Source organism: Chaetura pelagica, unplaced genomic scaffold (genome assembly GCF_000747805.2).
Source record: "Chaetura pelagica isolate M959 unplaced genomic scaffold, ChaPel_1.0 scaffold433, whole genome shotgun sequence".
Lineage (NCBI taxonomy): Eukaryota > Metazoa > Chordata > Aves > Apodiformes > Apodidae > Chaetura > Chaetura pelagica.
Window position 1 is genome coordinate 38799 of NW_009952574.1, and position 22514 is coordinate 61312.

Sequence of the window (22514 nt, forward strand, 5' to 3'; positions counted from 1 at the left end):
AAGCTTCTTAGCATGAAAAGAGTGAATGTATTGCCCTAGAGAAGGAGCAGGAGACCCATTCCTGAAGAAAAGTTACTTTAAACAGACCAAGCACCCAATGCTATAGGTGCAGATTTGATTGGGTCTTACTGTGCAAATACTGGTGTTCTAGTTCTGTCAAGTTGTTGTAGTCAGATATAACAGAAGGAATAGTCCTTAAAAAAAAGAAAAGGCAAACCCCAAAAACCCTCCTAATCTTTAACATACATTACTTTTTGATAAGTAATTATTTAGAGTAGTCCCAAGAAATCAGATTCAAGGAAAATGAATTTCCAGAAACTTCTTACCAGTGCTAGAAGTGATGAAGGCAGTTCCAGACACCAGAAGATCACTGTGTCAGAGTGCAGGGTGTCCAAAATGGGCATGTCATGTAAACAGGTTGTAGGCCAGTGATAAAGCCTACCTTGATCCTTAAACAGAAAGGTTAGCAAAAATTAAGCAGTAATTTAACAGCACTTTAACCAAATTCTAATTATTTATCCCATGTATTTTGTTCTACTGGGTACCAGTTGTTTCATCCTGTATTTTTCCTTTTCTCTGCAAAAGAGGAATGACCCAACTATGTGGTCAGAAATGCATAAACTGTTTGCTCTTTAGGAAGTGCTACAGATATTTGGTTTTGTCACAGAGGCAGTTCCTAGCCCATTGCTTGAATGCAAACTGTAGTGTCAATGATGTTTTAATTCAAATAGATTGCATGATCAGTTTATTTTCTATGTTCAGTATGCTCAAAGGTAGGAGATAAAAAATGGTTTCAATATGTTTTGGATATTGCCAGTGTGCTGCAGAAGACTACTTATGCAGTTTCCTTGCTACAGAGCAAAAAGATCTCAAACAAGATTGTTGCATTTCGTTTTTTCATTGCTGTCTTTCTCTCCTTCCCACCCATTCCTTGTCCTCCTCTTTCTGCTCTTCAAATCACTTTTTAGGTTTCCTTCTCACATTCAGCTTGTTTCTGAGCAACACTCCTACCTTCTTCATGGGGCATGTATAGAAGAACTTAATTAGCTTTGTTTAGTATATTTGTCCTACTTACGTATTCAGTCAAATGCTAACTTGTTCAATTGAGTTAAAGCAAGGTGGGAACTGGTCATTGATTGCTGGTACTATCTTGAGATTAACAAACTGTGACCAGGGAAGAACAGCTTTCGGAAATGTTGATGTTCTGGTTTTAGCACATTTCTACAGAGTTGAGGGAGAAAATCCAGAAAGTGCAAGCAGTATTCTGTATATTTTTGAGTCATATCCACATTTATTTATTGCATGTTCTGTGTTCTGAACAAAACATGAACATACACTGCATCTTCATTTATCTGCCTTGTTTTTAAACAGCATTTTCTGAGAGCGAGATAGTGATTTTAAAAGTGGAATCTCAAATCCAAAATTTTTGGGGTCAGTGGTGTAATGATCCAAGACAAACTACTTTGTGGTTAGTTTTCTTTATTAATATTTTGCACCCAGAGGCAAACCCTAATGCTGTTTTCCAACAGGGCTTCTGAATGATGGGACTGTGGGCATTTTCCGAGGCAACCAGATGCGTTTGAAACGAGCTTGTATCAGAAAAGCAAAGATCTCTGCTGTGGCTTTCCGGAAAGCATTCTGCCATCACAAGCTGGTAGAACTTGATGCTACTGGGGTGAATGCTGATATAACAATCACAGACATTATTAGTGGACTTATCAGCAATAAATGGATCCAACAAAAGCTGCAATGCCTTGTGCTGAACTCACTAACTCTTTCTTTGGAAGACCCATATGAGAGGTGTTTGAGTCAGTTGTCTGGGCTTCGTGCACTGAGCATTACCAATGTTCAGTTCTACAATGAGGACTTGGCAGATGTTGCTTCACTTCCTAGGTTAGAAAGTCTGGATATATCAAACACCTCTGTCACTGACATAACAGCACTCCTCACCTGCAAAGACCGGCTCAAGTCCTTGACCATGCACCACCTGAAATGCTTGAAAATGACCACAACCCAGATTCTGGATGTGATAAGAGAACTAAAATACCTGAATCACCTTGATATTTCAGATGACAAACAGTTCACATCAGACATAGCACTTCGTTTACTGGAGCAGAAAGATATCTTGCCTAACCTTGTGTCTCTGGACGTTTCTGGAAGAAAACATGTCACGGATAAAGCGGTAGAAGCGTTTATTCAGCAACGGCCCACGATGCAGTTTGTAGGACTGCTGGCCACTGATGCCGGCTACTCGGAATTCCTCACAGGGGAAGGAAACCTAAAGGTTAAGTGGGGAAATTAATTTTACTGAAAAATTACAAGGTGCAGGAAAAACAGAACCAATCATTTGTAACAAATGTATGTGGGTGTTTCAGAGGGAGGCTGTCGGTTCATTTATTTAACCATTAATTGTAATTACTGACTTTATGTCAAATTCCTACTTAATTCTGGCATGGAAACTGCTAAATTTATGTTAAAATGTTGTTAGAAGTGTTTATTTTCTGTGTCCTTTCAGTGAGCCTTAGGTCCCAGTTTAATATATCAGATCTAAGAGAGCTGAACTTTGTGTAGTCTGAAGTAATTTACTGAAAGAATATTCTCTGGATGCCAGCACAGTATCTAGTATAAGGCAGCAATATGTCAGAGGTGGAAGTACAACTTGCATAAGCTATGAGAAGTTCATGATTAACACAGCAGATACAATAAAACTTAATAACTGAGCTCTGCTGTATTCCAGCACCACTTCTATTTCTTATTACAATGTTTCTACCCACCTTGAAAGTTCTTCTGGTGATGAACATGTATGATGCAATTCATTAGGGTGGAAAAATTTCCTCTTCTTGAACAAATCCCAAATCACTTAGCCCCTTAGGATGAGGTGATGTTTGCTGAGGTGTTTTTATTTACCTTTTAGTGTCAGGCAACAAGATGTCATTCCCTGTTCTGTAGAATATCTACGCCCTTACCAGAGAATAAGGCTGTTCTGCCCCTGTGATTAAAGGGTCAGAATTAAAGAGGAAAAGGAGATGTTGTAGACATCTGTGTCAGTGGGGTATCATCTTTGACTCTTTGAATTTTGTTTTCCGCTGTGCCATGAGGATGATGGAAGCTACAAAGGGAATGAGGAAGAGTTTGCATAATGTGTCCATAGTTTAGTTTGTCTCCTGTGCAAGTAAATTATTGCAGTTCAGTTTTAAAATTCAGAATGCTATTATTATAGGCAAGAGAAGTAACACAGCTACACACTTTTATAACTTTTTTTTTCTAGAACTTTTAACTGTTGTTAATGGCCAACTCCCTTGAGTACTTGGTTGTTGCAGCTTATAGTGATGTGTATGAATCATAGAATGGTTTGGGTTGGAAGGAACCTTAAAGATTATCTGTTTCCATCCCCCATGCATGGGCAGGGACACCTCCTACTGACAAGGTTGCTCAAGGTCCCATCCAGCCTGCCCTTGAACTCTTGAAATGTGTTGTTGGATAAAGTGAGCTCCCATTTGGTGTGATTAATGGCATCAGGCAATTATACCTCATGTGTAGCATAAAGTAACTTCTATTTTTTTGACCTGAAATTTATTAGTAACTATACTGAAATATTGAGCTGCTTAGTTGAGATACTGCTAAAAAATAAGACACAGCACTCAATGAGACAGCAAAAGTAAAATGTTACTGGCTTTACAGCAGTCCTGTGAAATCTGATTATAGAAAATTCTTGAAAGATTAAACACTAGGCAGACATTGTAGTTGAGAACATGAAGGTGACTGAAAATTCTTCATGTCGTGTATAGCTGGCTGCAAAACATGTCAATAATGATGATTGCCCTGTTCAAATCAGTAGAGAATATAAAACAAAATTCAAGATGGTGTCAGCTCTCTCAAGGCTGTAATATATTCCTGATCTAGCAAGTTTAAAAAAATTTGGCTTAGGATGCACAGAATGTGACACTTCAACCTATGAACATTTGCTTTCCCTTATGTGTCACATTAGGTAGAACAAGTTCTGCATGCTTTCTTAAGAATTAAAAAAAAACAGTGATTGCAGCAATGATTCATTGAATAGTAGGACTGGGGAAAAAGCCATCTACAGTTATACAACTTACAGTTATAAAGTAGAAAAAAAAATAATTCTTAAATAGAAAATACAGCAGATTGAGAAGTGGAAAAAATTTCAGCTAGTTCTGAACTTAAGCTCATATTAGTCAACAGCTCATAGCTGCTAATGCAGTCTTCACCTAAGTTAGCTTAATGTTTAGTTTTCACATATAATTAAGGTATGGTTTTAAGAATTACTTCCTCTGCAGAGAGCATGAATTATAAGAAATTTGATGCATACAAAGAATGAAATACGATTTTATGAGCAGAGCTAGACCCCAAAGCCAAAAATTGCAGGCAAAATGCAATCTTCACCAGTTTATCAAATGCATTTGACAGAGCATTCAGTTAAAAATAGTCCTTTTAGGCATTTCTTGCATCATAAGCAGCTTTTGTTAGTTAAGAAGAGCTACTTTTACTTAGTGGTTTCATATAGTTCTGCTTAAAGACATGACTGAAACCTAGCTTGGGCTTATAATGTGGATTCCTCTATGTGAAGAATGTTTCCATGTTATGTAATTCTGGATTAATATGGCCAGAGGAATTACTTGCTTACTGAAGGATTTGGCTAATAATGTTACCACCTTCAAAACATCAAAACTTTTTAAGAATGAAATTTTGAAAGTGAAATGATGACAGGGTGAACTAAAGATTTTTTCTGTGTTAGTAGGTGTCAGGAGAAGCAAATGAAACTCAGATTTCTGAAGCACTGAAGCGTTACAGTGAACGGGCCTTCTTTGTGAGAGAAGCACTCTTCCATTTATTCAGCCTGACACATGTGATGGAAAAAACAAAGCCTGAAATTTTAAAGGTGAAACACTACAGTTTTGATGATTGCCATGAACAGTTCCTTAATCCATCCCCAAAATCCTAATCCTGCTATAAATTATTTTATAAGCTTTTAATTTTATTTATTTATTTTGATGTGTTTTTCACAATTAAAGTAGTATTGTTTGATAAAAATTAAGTTATTTAAACAGTGGTGGTGTAGAAGATGTCCTGTAGAGTTTTCTATTAGGTTAAACTGATCTGGACTAAGGTATAGTATCTAATTTTACTAGCATCTAAATGAATTTTTTCATGTAATTTTGAATATGATACAAAGTTTTCTTTGGATGCTGCATTCTGTCAGTGGAATGTATCTGAACTGGATCAAATCAGAGCTCTGTTTAGTCTTATTTCCCAGGCACCATGGTGCCTTCTGCTGATGCTTACAAAACAGTGATAATAAGGAAGACATTCAGTGGTATTTCTCTCTGTCACCCTCCAGTATCATAACAAGTGTTATATACTGGAGTCTAACTTGGAAAATGGTAGAAACTTCCTTATAAATCCATTCTAGGCATTGGTTTTCCGTGTCTAGAACACCAGAGATGATTTTTACTGTGATCATAAAAAGAGGCATCAGTAGGACAGGTTTCTGTTTTTCGTATCCTCTTTGAAGTTGAGCAACTGACCTTGATTTAATTGGCTTCAATATCAAAAAGACTTTGGTCAATAATCAACAAGAAAAAGACTTTCTTAAGTGAGATCACAATTAACATAACAAAGACATAATTCAGGAAGAAGCTGTGAAAAATACATCCTGACCTAGCAGATTAGGATGAGATCCTACATGGCTAGTCATCAAACAAGAAGCCACTACATCAGTACCATTGCACTGTAGAAACTCTGTCCTACTTCTTTTGTCTGTGAAAGGGTTTGGGGATTTTTATCCCAATGTGTAAAGCAAACCCTGGATCTTTCTAGGAATCTCTTGCATTCCATGCAGCATCTCCTTTGAGTGGCTGCCACAACCAGTGCTAAAGGATGTGGAGAAATAGAAGTTGTCAGCTTTGAATCACTGAGCAGAAGGAAATATTCTTCCTGGGAATTAAGATCTCCTCAGATGGATTTTTCCCTGAAGTAAAAGGGAGGCAGAAACTGGGTGCTGTGAGTCATTGTTGTCACCTCAAGCGACAGTGGATTGCTCTTGGGCCCTGTGCCCAAACATGAGTAACTAATCTGGGCAAAACTCCTGCATTTCAGCTGGTGGTTATTGGAATGAGAAATCACCCCTCGAACTTGCCGGTGCAGTTGGCAGCCAGTGCCTGCGTTTTTAACCTGACCAAGCAGGACCTGGCAGCGGGCATGCCCGTGCGCCTGCTGGCCGACGTCACTCACTTGCTCCTGAAGGCCATGGAACAGTTCCCAAATCATCAACAGGTAAAAGACAACGTTTCTTCTTTTTCTAGAGTTCTTACAAAAACTTTCTCCACATCCCACGACCTCAAGAGCAGCTGAAAGCAAATACTCTGACAGATGTGTTTGTGCAGGTTTTAAGTAAAGGCTGTTTCCTTTTTTACTTCCTGCCTTAGAGGACTTCCATGGAATTAAACTCATGAATTAACAAGAAAATATTTGTTGTCTGAGTCAGTTCTAGTTAGAGGTAATCTTGCTCAGAAAAATGGCAAATATCACACCCAGCCCTCCCAGGCAAAACAGAAGAAAGATAGATAGAAACCAAGAGATCATGCTGTTGGCTCTCTGACAAAATGATGCTTTTTATCCTGATAGACCCAGGCAGGATTAAGTAGATGTGCACTGTAGTTATACTGTCCTGTCTTAAATCTCTCCTGACAAATGCTGGATATATAAGTTCAAATAATTTCCTTAGGATTGTTCAAAGATTTGGGTTTGATAAGAATGACTGATGCATTGAAGGAATATGCATCCTTCAAGGAGTCCACATCTCAATTATTTGCATCCAATTACTAAGTGCATTTCTGATTGATCAGGACTGTGGTTGGAGTTGAGAGTTTCATCACTGATCAAGCCACTGGTGACATTAATAGTATAGCATGTGATATTACTGGCTTTTGGAAAAGGCTCATCTACTTGGACAAAGCTACTACTTGGCAGAGTGTGATTTAGACAAGTGTCACTATTGAAAACATCAATTTTTAAGGTTAAGTAATAGGAGGTAAATGAGGCCTGATTTGGTATCCCTTCCATTCATATCTCTAGTTATAGCTACAGTTCTAGTTAGTATTTCCTATTAAATCTTTTGGTCGTTTTCTTAAAGTTTAATACTTTTTTTCAGTGTTCACATTCAACTTCAGTGGGGCTTCAACTCTATTTGGAATATAAATTTGAAGAAAACTGACATTTTCAGAACGGCATAATTAATTTTGAGGTGCATTAATTTGCATTCAAGAGAGAGATATTTTATTTTTTATTGTTTTCAGTACAGCTCATGAAATTGTTTAATAATTCATAGCAAGAAAGTATTCTGAAATATTTATGTCTCTGATTAAGTAATTCTTTTTCTCATAGCTGCAAAAGAATTGCCTTCTTTCACTATGCAGTGACAGAATCCTTCAGGATGTTCCATTTAACAGGCAAGTTTTCTACATTGGTTACAACAAGGTGCATTGCAGAATATTCTCTTTGTCTCTTTAGTACTGAAATATGCTTATGATTTCTTAATCTTTGAAAAGTCATGGCTATCCTAGAGACTTGATGATCCTCCAGAAGGTTTGTTTAGGGTCTCTATTTTGCTCAGTTTAAGTCATCCCAGTGTGCTGAATTTGTCTGGGCTACAGCGTTTTGGCCCTGTAATTCACAACTGTTTGGAATGTAGGTCTGAAAAAATCCTCTGATATATAGGTATTTTTTACTTCACCTGGATGGATCTATCACTAATTGCATGTAACAGAAGTCAGGTTTTCTCTGGAAAGCTATGATTTTTCTGCCTAAATGTTTTGTCCAAATGCTTTGAAGTGTGTTGATCTGGTATTTTAGAAGACTGTGCTAAATTTGTCTTTCTTCATTGGAAGCAATTCCTGTGCACTTTGATATGTAATTAGAAGCTCAAAGCTGTTTGAGGCTCGTGCCATACCTATGATTCCACTGTGTACCTTTTTGGTAGGAGGCATGCTCTTCTTGGTTTCCTTTGTATTGCATTTCTGTCTGATGTGTCATCTGTGTACATATTTCTTTTACTAAGACTTATGAGTCTTTTGAAAATTAAATTTATTTTTAACTTCCAGGTTTGAAGCAGCCAAACTTGTTATGCAGTGGCTGTGTAATCATGAAGATCAAAACATGCAAAGGATGGCTGTAGCCATAATTTCCATTCTTGCTGCAAAGGTACGAAGTTTAACCTTTGAGATGATCGTATAATGTTTATATGAAGTTCAAAAAATTGTTGATATGGTTTTGTTTGTTTGCAGCTTTCAACAGAGCAAACAGCTCAACTTGGTGCAGAGCTCTTCATTGTGAGGGTAAGTCAAATATTTCCTGAGAGTCAAAAATCCCATCCTCTCCAGCTGTTCATACTAACAGTATTCCTAAAGATGCAAAATAAACATAAGGAGATAGAGTTCTAAGAGCACATTTACGTGTGTTCATTTGAAAGTTCTTCGGAACAGAAAAGCGTAGAGAAGTTGTTACAGGTTATCAGAGACAGTGGCAATGAGACATAATAGCATAGATGGAAAGAAGCCCAAGTGGAAAAAAACTTGACACAGTTAATATAAAGGAAAATAGCAAGAAATCTCTTGATTTGGAATCTGCTGTATGAGGTGAAAGATGCTCAAGACAGAATATTTGAAGTAAATGGTTAGTGTTGTCAACATTCATGTGGGGACCAGAGCTCTGCAGTTGGTTTTGTGCTGTTTGTAGTAAAGCTACACATGTAGTGATGGTGAAAACAAAAGAAATTCCTCTAGCAGGCAACCATGTTCAAAAGGGAGGGGAAAGATTTAATGTCTGTTTTATTTTGTATAGTTTGGCCCTAAACATTTAGATCTTTACTCTGCAAATAAATGATAGCTATGCATTTTCCTAGTCAGTGCAGAAAGAAGCAGGTAAGTTAATACTTTTTTTTTACATGCAGTCATAACTGGGATTTAAAATGTTTTTTTCCCCCAGCAACTTCTACAAATAGTTAAACAGAAAACAAATCAGAATCTTGTAGATACTACCCTCAAGTTCACACTGAGTGCTCTTTGGAACCTCACTGATGAATCTCCAACAACATGTCGACACTTCATTGAAAATCAAGGGCTAGAGCTTTTCATGAGAGTTTTAGAGGTGAGGAGTACAGTTTTGTGGTGGATCAGCAACATAGGTTTATAATTAACTTAATTTCAATAATCAGCACAAATGGTTACCTATAGTTTGTTTCTTTTTTCCACAGTCTTTTCCGTCTGAATCATCCATCCAACAGAAAGTTCTTGGACTTCTGGTGAGATGAAGAAAGACAAAAAAAAAAAAAAAGCCTGAAATAGATACTTTTAAAAATTCACTATTTTTTTTTCTAACCTCATGTTAATCTGAAAACTTGCCTAATATTTTTACATTCTTCTTTAATCTGCATGCTAGTGGCCAAAAAAATTATTTATGAGAAAACCTTTATTTTGAGGCAAAATCCTGAGGTAGAATGGAAAAGTTTTCAGAAGCAAAAGTAGTATTTTTGCATCTGGTGGTCACCTGGATGTATGAAGATTTCATTCTGGTGTTTATATGTATTTACTTACACAATGTGGTTCAAGTTTATGTATTTATCACCCTTATATTCTTTCTGTTGATATTCTCCCTTTTATTATTTTTTTTTCCCTCTGGCAGAATAACATTGCTGAAGTTAAAGAACTCCATTCTGAACTAATGTGGAAGGACTTTATAGACCACATCAGTAAGTTATTGCACAGTGTGGAGGTGGAAGTCAGCTACTTTGCAGCAGGGATTATTGCTCATTTGATATCTCGAGGAGAGCAGGCCTGGACATTAAGTCGCAGCCAGAGGACATCTCTCCTTGAACAGCTGGTACAGAAATGATGGTGAATTTTATCATACTCTTCAGTAGTTTTTCAGTGTTTGTATTTAACAATGAGTGTTCTTGGCTCTGTTTTGCAGCATTCTGCCATTTTGAATTGGCCAACCCCGGAATGTGAGATGGTGGCTTACAGGTAACTTATTGGTTTGATTTTAGAGTTTGGAAAATAAACTGAACTAGGCTTAAAACTTGTTCCTAAAGGAGAGTGAGCTGCTGGCCAGACATGACTTTGTGCCATGGGAAAACACCCTATCAGCTTAAAATATAGTGTTTGTTTTCCTGCTGTGACCAAAGAAGATTAGGGACTCCTGTAAAAGAAGAATACATTGTTCTGCCTGCTTTTCTATTAAAGGTATTCAGCTGCATGTCTAGAAGACTTGGACACAAAGATTAACCAGTAAGGTTGTATTGGCTAGCACTAGATAAAGAAGCTTGAGGCCAAAAAGTACTATTAGATACTTGCTGTCTATCTAATCCTTATAATATCCACTATTTTTAGGTATTTTTAAAGAGCATGAGGCATCCAAATGCTATGGTAAAATCATACCACATAGCCAATATATATGATTTTTGCTAGTAATTGTCTCTAACATTAAAAACTTGCCTGCTGTAGCCAAAACTGTAGTTTATCAAGTGTCTCATCTAGTCAAACCTGTAGCTGAAGGGTAAACAACATGTGACTTCTGAAGTAATAATAACTAGTAGTAAAGTGAGTTGCTGTTCTTTTTTCTTTTTTTTTTTTTTTTAATAGGTCTTTCAATCCATTTTTTCCACTCCTTGGCTGTTTCATGACACCTGGTGTCCAGTTATGGGCAGTGTGGGCCATGCAGCACGTCTGCAGCAAAAATCGTATGTATCAAGATAATATTACTCTTAAAATTTTTATTTCTTAGCATAATATTCACTAGCAATAAGTGGGGAAAAATAAGAATTCCTAACGTATTCACTCCCAATCCCCTGGAGACACCACATTCAGGCTTTGACTAAACAGGGCAGGAAAAGAAAGTAATAAGTTTTTTATATCCTTTTTATTTATAGGGATTTTACTGACCAATGCACAATGTTAATTAGAAAATGTGGACATGTGTAAAGATTAACTACATGTTTGCATCTCTCGGGTGTTTTTTAGTCAGAAAGGTAAATAATAATAATGGGCAATAAGTTTATATTAAATTGAGAACAATTATTGTAGCAGATAGCTTTTTCTTACTATCAGAACAGAAGCTGTAGGTAATCTTTGTCTCTAATCACCTTTTTGCAATAACTTGCTGTATCATGAAGGTCAGTTTGTTAATCTGTCTGTAAAATTATTTTAGAGTGCGTGATGAAATGCAGAGGTGTTGGGAAAGGAAATAAATCTCAATGAAATAGAAGACTAGACAAACTTCCCTGGCTTTTATGGCCTTTTTTTTTAACCTTAAATTTGTATTATGTGAACATGTGTACTGTCATTAACTACTGCTTGTTTATTCCTATCTCATAAATCAGTTTCTACAGTGAAAAGACATATTTTCAGATCCAAACAGTAATATGGCACAGTATGTAGTTGCACATGGAGTTGCACAGTTTGCCTGCTCTTTATAGAGCTTGTAATTGTAAGGAGACACTGTTCCCAGGGTGTACTGTCCAGAGATCTGTGAGGACTTTTCCCATGTTGAAGCAGAACTGTTCTGACAAAATTGGTTTACTGAATGACAGGTTTTTTTTAATTAAGACCTTGTAATATTTTACTAATTAAATTAGAGCAAGATTTCTCCCCCAGTTTGTGCCTCAGCCGTGTTAACTTAGTATGGTACTATTTGTTCTATCTATTTTTAGTGTTTATTTTGTGCTGCCCTAACCTCTGGGCTTTCAACATGCCATGGAGGTTTGTACTGACAGTGAGTAACTGCTCTGTAGAATGGAGAGGCTGGAAATACTTGGATGGTGTACTCCTCATTTCAGATCAGGGCAGTATTCCCAAAGTTTAGTTCTGATGGTAGTTGGTGCCAGAAGCTTTTTGACAAAGTTGCAGAGAAACTTTGGCAGCAGAGAAAATTTGGTAGCAAGTGTAATAACTTACTCTGAAGGAAAAGAAGTTTAATTCTGAATACAGAAGCCAAGAAGGCTTTTTGTCCTGCAGAGGAGATGGATTCTATTTTTACTTCCTCTTTCAGGTTGGAGTGTTTTTTCTCCTTTTGCTGTTTCTCTATATCATATCCCCCCCAATTAACTGACTTAACTAAAATATCAGCAGCACTGCAGTAAGTGTGAAATGCCTAATGTCAGCATTTAAACAGCTCTGGGGTTGCTTCACTGAGATGGTGAAATTGGACACATCTGAGGTAACAGTGGGTTGCATTACAGTCATCCTGACCTTGTAACAACTTCTGAAGCTTGCATGTTACAGTAAACCTATGGCTCTTTTTTTTAGCTGGTCCATGCATGTAATAACACCGGAGCTCATGTAGGCTTGCTTTTTAATATTGATAATGAAAGTGGAAAGAAGAGTGTAGTTTTACCCCTGACAAGGCATTCAGAGCAAGTTATAACTAGTTAAAGGCTGCCATTAATAATATTTGGCAAATAGGTTTTGAAGGGTCTAGTTCCTATTTACTCTACAAGCCTGTACAAACCATGTGGTGTATTTGATACCATTTTTTGGGAACTGTTCTGTACCAAGGTTTTTGGTAAGGTGGTATTTTTACCTGGGTACTCATAGATTCTATACGGCATCTGATTCTTTCTGATCTTGAAATATATATATTTGTGGAGAGAGAGAGAGGAAATAGTGTGTGTACTACAAGACTTCCCAGTCAGCTAAGACAGACATGGAAACACACCTGATTACAATTGGAGTCCTGTCCAAACAGTTCTTCTGCACTTCTGTAGGCACTTTAGGGAGTGTCCTAAATGCTGCCTGCTTGAGATGAAAGTGGATTTGAATGAGTGTTTATAGTATCTGCTACATTTACCCTAGATGTTTGGGGTGTTTTTAATTCCATGTTTAAAATCTTATTACAGCTGCCAGGTACTGCAGCATGTTAATTGAAGAAGGTGGTTTACAGCACTTATACAACATCAAGGAAAACGTCCAGACTGATCCACATGTCCAAAGGATTGCTATTGCCATCCTAGATAGTTTGGAAAAACACATTATGCGTCATGGGAGACCACCTCCATGTAGAAAACAGCAACAAAATAAACCAAACTGAAAGCTGCAGGTATAGGAATGTAAAGTGTTGTCTCTGTAATAATCCTTCCTGATGTGTGTGTAGTTGGAGTAATTTGTAAAATAGTGGTCACCATTAAAGTGATTTGCCGATAACCGTGGTACCCGGACCCACGCACGGTGACCTCTGGTGCACCTCAGCTTTAATGGCCACCACATATGCAACTTGGAAAGGGTCACTGCGTGAGCTGGTCACACCCATAAGATGACTGCTGGCTACAGAGAGATGGGACTTGTACAGATCAATATGCACATCTGAAAAAAAGACCTGTAGGAGTATCTTATTTTGTGACTTCTGGGACAGAAAGTGATTTCATCCCTATGATTGCTCTTCTTAACACTGTTTACCAGTTTGGTGTTTGAATAGAACCATGTGTGGTTGTGAGATTCAACACTTCTACAGAACAAAACGAAAGTTCCATGCATGCAGGTTACAATGGGACTTGTAACTAAGGCGACCAAAATGTCCATTGTCTCATAACCCTTCTAAACACAAGTGGGGTCTTCAACCTCCTTTTCCTTTCGCCTGCAAGCTGTGTTCTTTTGTTTTCCTTGCTGCTACAACAAGCCTTTTTGCAGTTCAGCTCTCCTGAGTCCTCCCTACTCTTAGCAAGGTGGAGATCAACCAGGATTGCATCAGGGAAAGGAGAAACCTGCTAGAGTAAAGCAATAGAAACAGGATTAAAAGGAGACACAATACTAAAAGGATGAACTAAGCTTGAGATTTTAATCTTTGTAGTAAGAGAGGGGTTTGTTGTTGTTTGACTACTTTTTGGTTGTGTGTGATAATCTTTATTTTGTTTATTTACAATACTGATAGGGAAAGGAGAAGGCTCATTAGAGTAAAACACTGACTTGTCTTCATCATGAAGGGGACTGCATGTCTTGACAGGAGGCCCAGGATATTTGGTCACCTTATTTATAAGAGACTAATGATTGCTCTGTTGTGTTCTGTAAATATTCTGTCGGTATTGTGCAGTGAATTATATTTCTAAGGCATCACAGTGCAAAATATCACCCAAAGTTCTGTGTAAGCCCTGTGTCAATTGCATTGTTTTGTGGAGTGTGAAATTTTACATAAAGATTATAATTGTAACAACTTATTTCTTTCTTGGTTACCCATGGGTTTGAGATGCTGTGTTAAATGAAATATATTGCACAGCATAGAGGTCTGGTAAAATACAAGTGGTGGAAGCAAACTGCATGTCTGTTCAAATTCAGTTTTATTTCAAGTATTGTTTTTGTTTTCTGGTTAGTCTCCATATTTCCATGGCAACAATAGTCAGAAATTCTTCTGTAAATATATTGGTAATCGAGTTTAAAAAGAAAACTTACATTTGGTAGATGACTAGCAGGGATGGCTTCTTCATGATGACCATGTTTTACTATTTTTAACTCCTTCCCTCTCCCAACTCCCATCCTTCAAATAAAATCATCACCTCTAATCTTCAATAACGCAGTTACTGTGTATTTCAGCAACTTCAAAACTTCAAAGGTACTGATCCAGTAATTGAATTCATGTTGTATGATTGCTTTTGTATGAAGGTATAATTTGGCAAGCATCGTTTCCATGTGTGTATCTGGTATACAGTTTTCTTGATTCAGAAAGAATTTAAATTGGTTGTAGCTTTGAATTATGAAAGTGGATGAAAAAAAAAAAAATGGCCTGCAAGCCTTTACCCACCACCCTTCTGAGATAACTGCTATGGGTCTTCTGCTGAGAAATTTCGGTTACATGAAATGGAACAAACTTGTCAAAATTGGTGTCAATAGAATGCATATAAATCAATTACTATAAGATTTTAAAATAAAGGTAACAACTCTCATTACAGTACTTTTTTTTTTTTTTCCCTAAAAACAGGAGAACTTGCTGAAGCATACTAACTAAAACTGTGGGGAAAAAAATCTCCTACTGCATGCAGCACAAAATAAATGTGGTACAGGAATCAGTCCAGATGATAGAGATGTCACCTGATGAAGTTTTGCAACCAGCAAGCAGAGTGATTGTGAATGATTTTCCATACCCTTGTTTTGTTCCCACATGCTTCAGGCAAATAGCAGAATTCTTTAAAGTTGAAAAGTATAAATGCCAACATGGACATTCCTGTGCATCTTCAGAAGTTTCTGCCAGGATAGAGTCATTCTGAAAGCAGCTTTTAAACTTGTATTTCACCTGTGGCATTTGCTATTTTATTTGTTTTTGTGAAGGCTGAATATCCTGACTCTGCTTTACCTTTGCAGATCTTTACATAGGAAACTTGCATCATGTGGTAAGGTTACCTCACCCACAGAAAGGTGTCGTTAACTTCTGGCACAAGTGCAGTTGTGGCTTGCTTTGAGACTGTGATTGCATGAAGTGATTCCCAGCTCCAGTGTATTAAGCCACAAGTTGTAAGAATATTTTTATAAGCTAGGAAGTATTTATTAAAGTACATTCTTCTAACTATACTAATTCACTTTTGCTTCAAAGCCTTAGTCTAGGGAAGTAAGAAGCTGTAGAGCTCAATTGTATGGTACGTCTCAGTGCTGAAGAACCTCTCAGCAGGAGAAAAAAACTTCACCTTCCAGGCAGACAGTAGAGTACAGGTGATGGGAGAGAGAGGTGACATGCCCAAGATGTCTGGCATATGCTGATGTGGTGGCCATCTACACGTGCACTTACGGGCACTGCATTTCCTCAAGCGCTGATACCAAAGGGACCTAAGGTCAGTTGGCTGGAGTGACAGTTCAGTGTTCTGCACTATTAGCAGCAACTCTGGGGTGAAATGCTCTGTGTTAATACTGCTGGTTCTGTCTTACTAGTTGAAAGAGCACTGATAGTCTGTTGGGTTTTTTTTTAATTTGCTTATAGTGAGCTGAAGCTTCTACATACTCCATACTCAACCTCCCTGAGAGAACCGTAACCACTGACTTCATACCTATGCTTCTTAAAAAAATCAGCTCTATAAAGTTAAATCTTTATTTGGAGATTCTTACAGCAAAATGAACCAGTGGAGTATTCAGAACTGCAGTCCAAGGCAAGGAGCAAGTACACAGAATGCAGTCATAAAAATAATCCCAAGAAATCAGTGGGTCCTCTTAAGTCCTCCTTTATCTCAAAGAATAAAGGGGAAGTTAGGAAGCATTATTTGCCAGTAAATTGAGGTGGTCGTTTCTCCCTGAAGGCAGCCATCCCTTCCTGACGGTCTCTTGTGGGAATATTCTACATTTAAAAGAAAAAAGGTATATTTTTTTTATTTAACAAGTCTGGTGTGTTTTTAAATACTGACTAATTTGGCAGTAGTGGTCCAAGTCAAAGATTGCTTTCTTTCAATGACACAGTAAGTCCCAGTGTAAATCGCAAGCAAAGCATCTAAGACAAAAATCATAGAGAACTATATAGGAAAACAATTTTCCATAAATTTAATACTTCACCATCTTAAAATACACTGAGAGGCATAGCAGTTACATTGTTCCATTAGCTGGGAAAGGTGCATGCTCTCAAAGGTTGTCAGAAAGTATGACTACAGAACAATCTATTTTTCAATTAGTTAAAACTAAAAGAATTTCTAAAGCTTATCCTGTAATTAACATACTGCTGAAACAAAGAATATACAATTACTTTAGACAAAGGATGTTTAAAGAAGGGCTTTGGTCTCAGGCAGGCTGAGAAGCAGCTCTGCATGACACAACAGTTAACATTCTGAAATAGAAATCTGGAACTTAAAGTTTTGGATTTATTTGTTAATGTTCCCTTACAGAGGAAAATACAAGAGGAATGTCTATACTGTGAATAACTGGCTTTAGAAAACATACAGTTGTTCCTTTCAGGGAAGTATTTTGAAGGTCACCTACCTGGGCATAACACATCCCCTCGATAGCCATTCCCGAGGCAATGTCAACCTGGGGATGAGAAGGAAGGAGTGAGATTTGGCTGAAGTATAATCCTCAAAACTACTTTGTAGCCCTCACATCCATAAACATTTACTCGTAGTGAGTGACCTTCACTCCTGTGTTAGAACAACTGTAGAGAAAAAGTCCAGTCGTATTAATTTTGTCTTTAAAGAAGAATTTTAAACCCTCTGAAATGGTCTTAAATGCCTTGTCTAAACAGGGATTATAACTCATCTGCTCTAAACATTTTTTTCTGTAGTAATTTGTAAGAGCTGCCCATCTACTTCACTTACATCAGTATTAAAAAAAATAATTACCTCCATTCCTCTGTTTATTGCCAGTTTTCCCATTTTCACAGCAAATGGAGCCTTTATTAAAAAAATGAAACAAGAAAATCACATTTAAAAACTACTAAAGCCACATCAGCTCATAATACTGTAGTTGTTAATATCATTATCCTACCTCCAAATGACCTTTTAGTCTACAGAAATTTGCAGTAAGTTAGTATTTAAAAATACTTTGGTGTTATCTACAGTTAACAGATGTAGGTAGAAGGTGCCAGTGTGTCCTGCAGGTCTGCATAACCACAGCTCAGAGGTAAAACTGCCACAGGGGTTAAGCATCTGGCTGTTAACACGTGTTCCTACAGAAATGGCATTCCCAAAAAAGGACAGAGTTCAGAGACTTTAAACATCTGGGACCAAGCCTTTAATATTTCATAGGAAGGAGTTTCAATTGTGCGTTTCCTCTCTCTTAGGGGAAGCAGAAATGCCTTTTCACATTGACCACATGAATGATAAACTTACCTGAGGAAGGATTTCCTTAGCCAAAGCTAATGCTCTCTGGTAAGCTGCATCTCCCTCACTGTTCTGTGGCACTGTGTGATTTACTAATCCCATTGAGAAGGCTTGTTGTCCATCAATCTGTCTGCCAGTGAAAATGAGTTCCTTTGCAAGGCCTATTCCGATGCATCTGGGCAGGCGCTGGGTTCCACCTTATGACAACAGCAAAACCACCATTTTCCATTTCTGAGAAGTGCCCAAAAAAGCAATAGTAATTTGGCTCCTTTTGTAGCAAAGAGGTTTGAAAAATAAAGGGATCATGTATTTCTTTAATAACAACTAGCTGAATACACTATTTTGCAAGGCATCTGAAAGGCTTCAGCATCCTTTTGAGTATTTGACAAACAGGAAAAGGCAGAAAGGGACTCTCCTAAATTCACAGCATGTCCAAGACAGGGCTTGGAACAGAATTCTTGGAACAGTGATCTCTTAGGTCACTGTAAGATGCTACTTCTAATTTACATTCAAAACACTTCAAGTGCTTGTGTAATGTGTAATGGCAAAATATTTACTATACAGCTGAGAACATAAAAGACTGAAGATTTAACGAAGTTTACCTGCTCCAGGAAGAAGCCCTCTTGTGGTCTCAATAAGGCCCATTTTAGCTGATGAAGCTATCAAATAAATAGTGTAGTTACTTTTTGATCTGTGTTAACTATAAATTTTCCATACTGAACTGATTAATAAAACTACAAAACTATCAATACTTAACTAAACTCCATTTCTCCAGGTAGCTAGGGAGTCTGAAAGTGCTTACCTATGTCCATCTCAAGAGAGATGAGGGATGTGTAGTATGGCTGCTTACCCCTAATGTAGCCATTTTATTTAGGAAAATGAACCTTGGGTCCATACTAGATGAAATGTCATGGATGGAAGCATCAAAACACAAGACAAGTCTTCTGGTCCCAACTGATTGAAGTAGGTCTAGCCAGAATGCTGATCCAATATTATGTAACAACTATTGAATTCTACCAATAGTTTTTTGAAGGAATTCTAATCTTGTTTAAAAATAAGCTTTACTTTTTAAGCAATGAAACTGCTTTCCCAGTAGTAACTAAATGTAACAATTTCTGGTCAAATGCCTACTCCTTTCCTGAACAGTTTAAGTTCCTCTCTTAGCCTATGGGATTCTATTAGCAATCAGCTCTCATATCATGTGTCATCAAATTCTCTATAAAATGTAGTCACCAATTAGAAGAAGAATGCTGTGTTCAGCCTCACACAAACCTGCTACTCGAAGGTCACAGGCCAGTGCCAGTTCCAGCCCACCACCCAGTGCATAGCCATCTACTGCAGCAATTGTAGGTACTGGCAGGGAAGCTGGAGAAGACAAGATGGATTATGTAGTTCTGTTCCAGAAGTTCTGTTCCTCTCACTTGGAACAAATGCAAAACATTCCCTTTACACACAAAGAAGCATGCAAATACAAAGTACTACAACACAAAACAGGATGACCTGTCTCCTGGCAAATTTATGATGTGAATATCCAACTGTTGCAGTTAAACAGTCAAAGACACCATCCCTCCTCATTGTTACCAGGATTAGCTCTTCTGGTGCTTTTTTTAGCCAAGGCTCGTGCATTTGGTAAACACTGTTGTCACCTCATAGTTGAGGAACCTGGAGATCAGTTGCTTGATAAGATACTTTTTAAGATACTCAGGGAACTGGAAGCAGACTTCAGAACCATGTGGTAGTTCTGTGCTGTAACCATCCCTCCCCTCAGCTGCTCCTGGTTCATGAGACAGGGTCATTCTCTCTACATTGAGTTTTTTAATTGCTGCAACTCTGATTGGTATTTTAGTCAGATCTCACTTTGGTATTCCTTTCTAGTGAGAGTAGAGTAATTCATAAATAGGAGAAAAAAATAAATTGCAGAAGTCCATATTCCAGAAAAAAAAAAAAGAGGAGGGAGGTTGTAGGTACAAACCCCCTAACATTCAGAGATCAAATCCATGTTCTTAGGTCATTGCTGTATTATGAATGTTTCTGAGCATGTACTGAAAGTGGGACAAGCAACACTGCTCCCTTTGTCTAGTACTGTCTCCCAAGGATTACACAGAACTGTATGTAAAATGCTTTTTGATAGCAGGTATTATTTATGTGTCTGTGCTGCTCTTCATCATGGAAAAGGCAGTATGCATCTTGCCCTTGGAGTGGCAGCAGGATAGTTGGCATTTAATTCTAATCAGATCTTTCTTTCAGATATAAGCTGGAGTAATATGGAAAGCTGCTCCTAAATGGATAACCTGCTGGGGCTGGCATCCTTTTCCTCCTGCAGCATTTCTAAATGTTTCAGTACAGGCAGTCTAGGACAAATTCTCCCAACTGAGACAATAATTTACCTATTTCATCCATGAGATTTCTCAGCCTTTTAACAAAGTGTCCAACTTCTTCATCATCCATCTTTGCACGTTCCTTTAAGTCTGCTCCTAAACAGGAAGAAAAACTTCAGAATCCAGGAAGAGGGAAAAGACATCTGAACTGTCTTCCCTCCTGTCCCTCTTGGATGCAAAAAAGCCATCTCATTTTTCTTTTAGAAGGCATTTCCAACTGCTTTTCTGCATTATCTGATCAGCCCACAGCCCTAAGAGCCATGAAGTTCTTTAACACTAGTTGGTGGAGCTTTGCTACCTACCAGCACAAAAGACACCTTTCACCTCACTCTTGAACACCACCACTCGAACCTTCTCATCAAAGCGCAGTTGTTCCAGAGCACTGAACAGCTGCAAGGGAGGGAGTGCAAACAAGAGAAGAGAAACTTTGAGCATATGGATGTATATACCTAAATTATAGCAAGCTCCTAAACTATGATAAAAGTTGTTGTGTTTGGTTGTTTTTTTTCCCCCTGCAGGTGCCAGGAATTTTCTCAGAATGACACACTTCCCCATCTCTTGTTTTATTCCAGTCATGGATGAACCTTTGCTGTACCTTAAACTCCCCTTCCTGTTCAGGCATAAACCAGACTTTCTCCAGGATATTTCAGCCTTGAACACAGATCATCTGCTAAAGTCTGACAGTGTTTTTGTTGTAATCACACAAGTGAGGACATGAACTTGCATTCAGGTTAGCTAACTTAAATAACTCCAGTGTCTCTGTCCAGTTTGCACTGAAGTTACTGTAGTATGGACAGATCACAATCCTTTTCTTCAGGCTAACCTGCCTTGCCCCAGTGCACTTTCCCACTGATCTTAAGCAAGAGTTTCCCACAACTATTCTTATTGGTTAGTTACTGATCATGATTCCAAACATGTTCACAGGCCAGACCCATACTCACTTCATTTACAAATACTTTTCCCAATGAATTTCTCGCGTGGGGTCGGTTCATTAGGATTTCAGCAATACCTTAGTAATAGGAGACAATTTCAGTTATACTTCATTTAATTCTCTGACACAGTAATTCAACTGGGAGCAGTATCTGCATATGCTGCATCTTCTCTTTCCTGAAAATGCATATAAAGTATATTCTAAAGCAATCAGTTATTTTAGAAGTGGAGGTGGCAGACCATGTCTACAAAAATCCAGTTGTGTAGGTCAAAGTGTAAAATTCAGTAGCACTGTGAATAATATAAATAAGCAGACTTTTAAAATATGAACATATATGAATATATGTCTTGGAATCACTGCAGGAATGGAAAACAGGTTTCTGTTTCAAATGTTTAAATTCTGTTTCAATTCAGTTTTTATTGTACAATCTTCCTGTGCTCAAGTGCATTCCTTAATGAACACAACGATCCTCTTGGGACAGCTGTTTGCATGAGAATAGCACAAACTGGTCACTCTCAGTTTGTGTTCCAGAACTGTTCTGAAGCTGTAGCTCTGTTTAATTTAGAGTTAATAAGCTCATCAGTGGAAAGGACTTCAAGTTCCTAAGTCCAAGAAGAAAAGTAAGACCACATCTGCCCTCTTCTCCTTTGTTTTGTAAACTATTATTCAATGGTTTCTGTATGCTTTGGTGAGAAAAAACAGCTCCTGTTTCCTTGGCTGGACTTCTGCTCCCTTCCCAGGCCTTAACATTGCAAGAGGCTGGTGCTGCTGCTGCAGGTGGACAGATGCACCTTGTGTCCTTCTGCCCTGCTGGAAGGTCTGTCTTTATTCCTCTGCCCGTGCCAGTGCCTGGTTAGTAAACGAGACGTCTCACAGAGGAACAAAGACACAGGTAACAGCAGCAAACAATGGAAATTCACAGTTCCCTTCACGTGTATGTAACTCGCTAAACTAGCAAGCAGTGTTCGTGAGCTCTTGCAATAGTTACCCTTACCAGAAAGCAATTCCATTAGCAATCTGAACCAAAACTCAAGCTGCTCAGTGACTGATGCAGCAACACGCACGGACACGCCGAGGTGCTGTCCTGCCCTCAGCACCGCACAGCACCGACACCGGGAAAGCACAAGCCGTGCCAACTCTCGTACTGCCTTCTCCTGTACACGTAACTTAAAAAAAAAAAAGACACCCAGCGATCCCTCCGGCAGCTGTGTGCTCGAGAAAAAGCATCGAGGCGTAACTTCGAGATATGGAGAGCGAGCTGCTCAGTCCCCTCTGGGGACAGGGAAGGCCGCGGGGCAAGGACAGGCCCGGGCAGCGCTGCAGGGACAGCTTCTCCCCGTCCCCGAGCGCCAGGGAAGGGGCCCTGACACCCCATCGGCCCCACGGGCCCTCCCGCGGGGCCTGGCCCGGGCCC

General features: G+C 38.4%; 2 protein-coding genes across 2 annotated transcripts in view; one reads left to right on the forward strand and one right to left on the reverse strand.

Moving 5' to 3' along the window:
• The window catches only part of LOC104385167 (protein zyg-11 homolog B), a 16217-nt gene extending 2667 nt beyond the window's left edge, over positions 1-13550 (forward strand). Inside the window, exons 3-14 of the mRNA XM_009993583.1 lie at positions 1530-2284; positions 4763-4903; positions 6121-6297; positions 7408-7472; positions 8124-8223; positions 8307-8357; positions 9007-9168; positions 9275-9322; positions 9703-9900; positions 9991-10043; positions 10662-10759; positions 12914-13550. Of these exons, the coding sequence (XP_009991885.1) occupies positions 1530-2284; positions 4763-4903; positions 6121-6297; positions 7408-7472; positions 8124-8223; positions 8307-8357; positions 9007-9168; positions 9275-9322; positions 9703-9900; positions 9991-10043; positions 10662-10759; positions 12914-13104 (2039 nt within the window). The 3' untranslated portion in view covers positions 13105-13550. The remainder of the gene's footprint in view (positions 1-1529; positions 2285-4762; positions 4904-6120; positions 6298-7407; positions 7473-8123; positions 8224-8306; positions 8358-9006; positions 9169-9274; positions 9323-9702; positions 9901-9990; positions 10044-10661; positions 10760-12913) is intronic.
• Positions 13551-16238: 2688 nt separating this feature from the next.
• On the reverse strand, positions 16239-21173 carry ECHDC2 (enoyl CoA hydratase domain containing 2). Its single transcript, XM_009993560.1, has 9 exons — positions 21111-21173; positions 20472-20559; positions 20179-20265; positions 19064-19156; positions 18394-18450; positions 17801-17988; positions 17312-17362; positions 16956-17003; positions 16239-16323 (listed from the first exon to the last, which is right to left on the reverse strand). Exons 1-9 carry the CDS (start codon positions 21159-21161, stop codon positions 16246-16248), a joined length of 741 nt encoding a protein of 246 aa, XP_009991862.1. The 5' UTR covers positions 21162-21173; the 3' UTR covers positions 16239-16245.
• Between the last annotated feature and the right edge of the window lie 1341 nt (positions 21174-22514).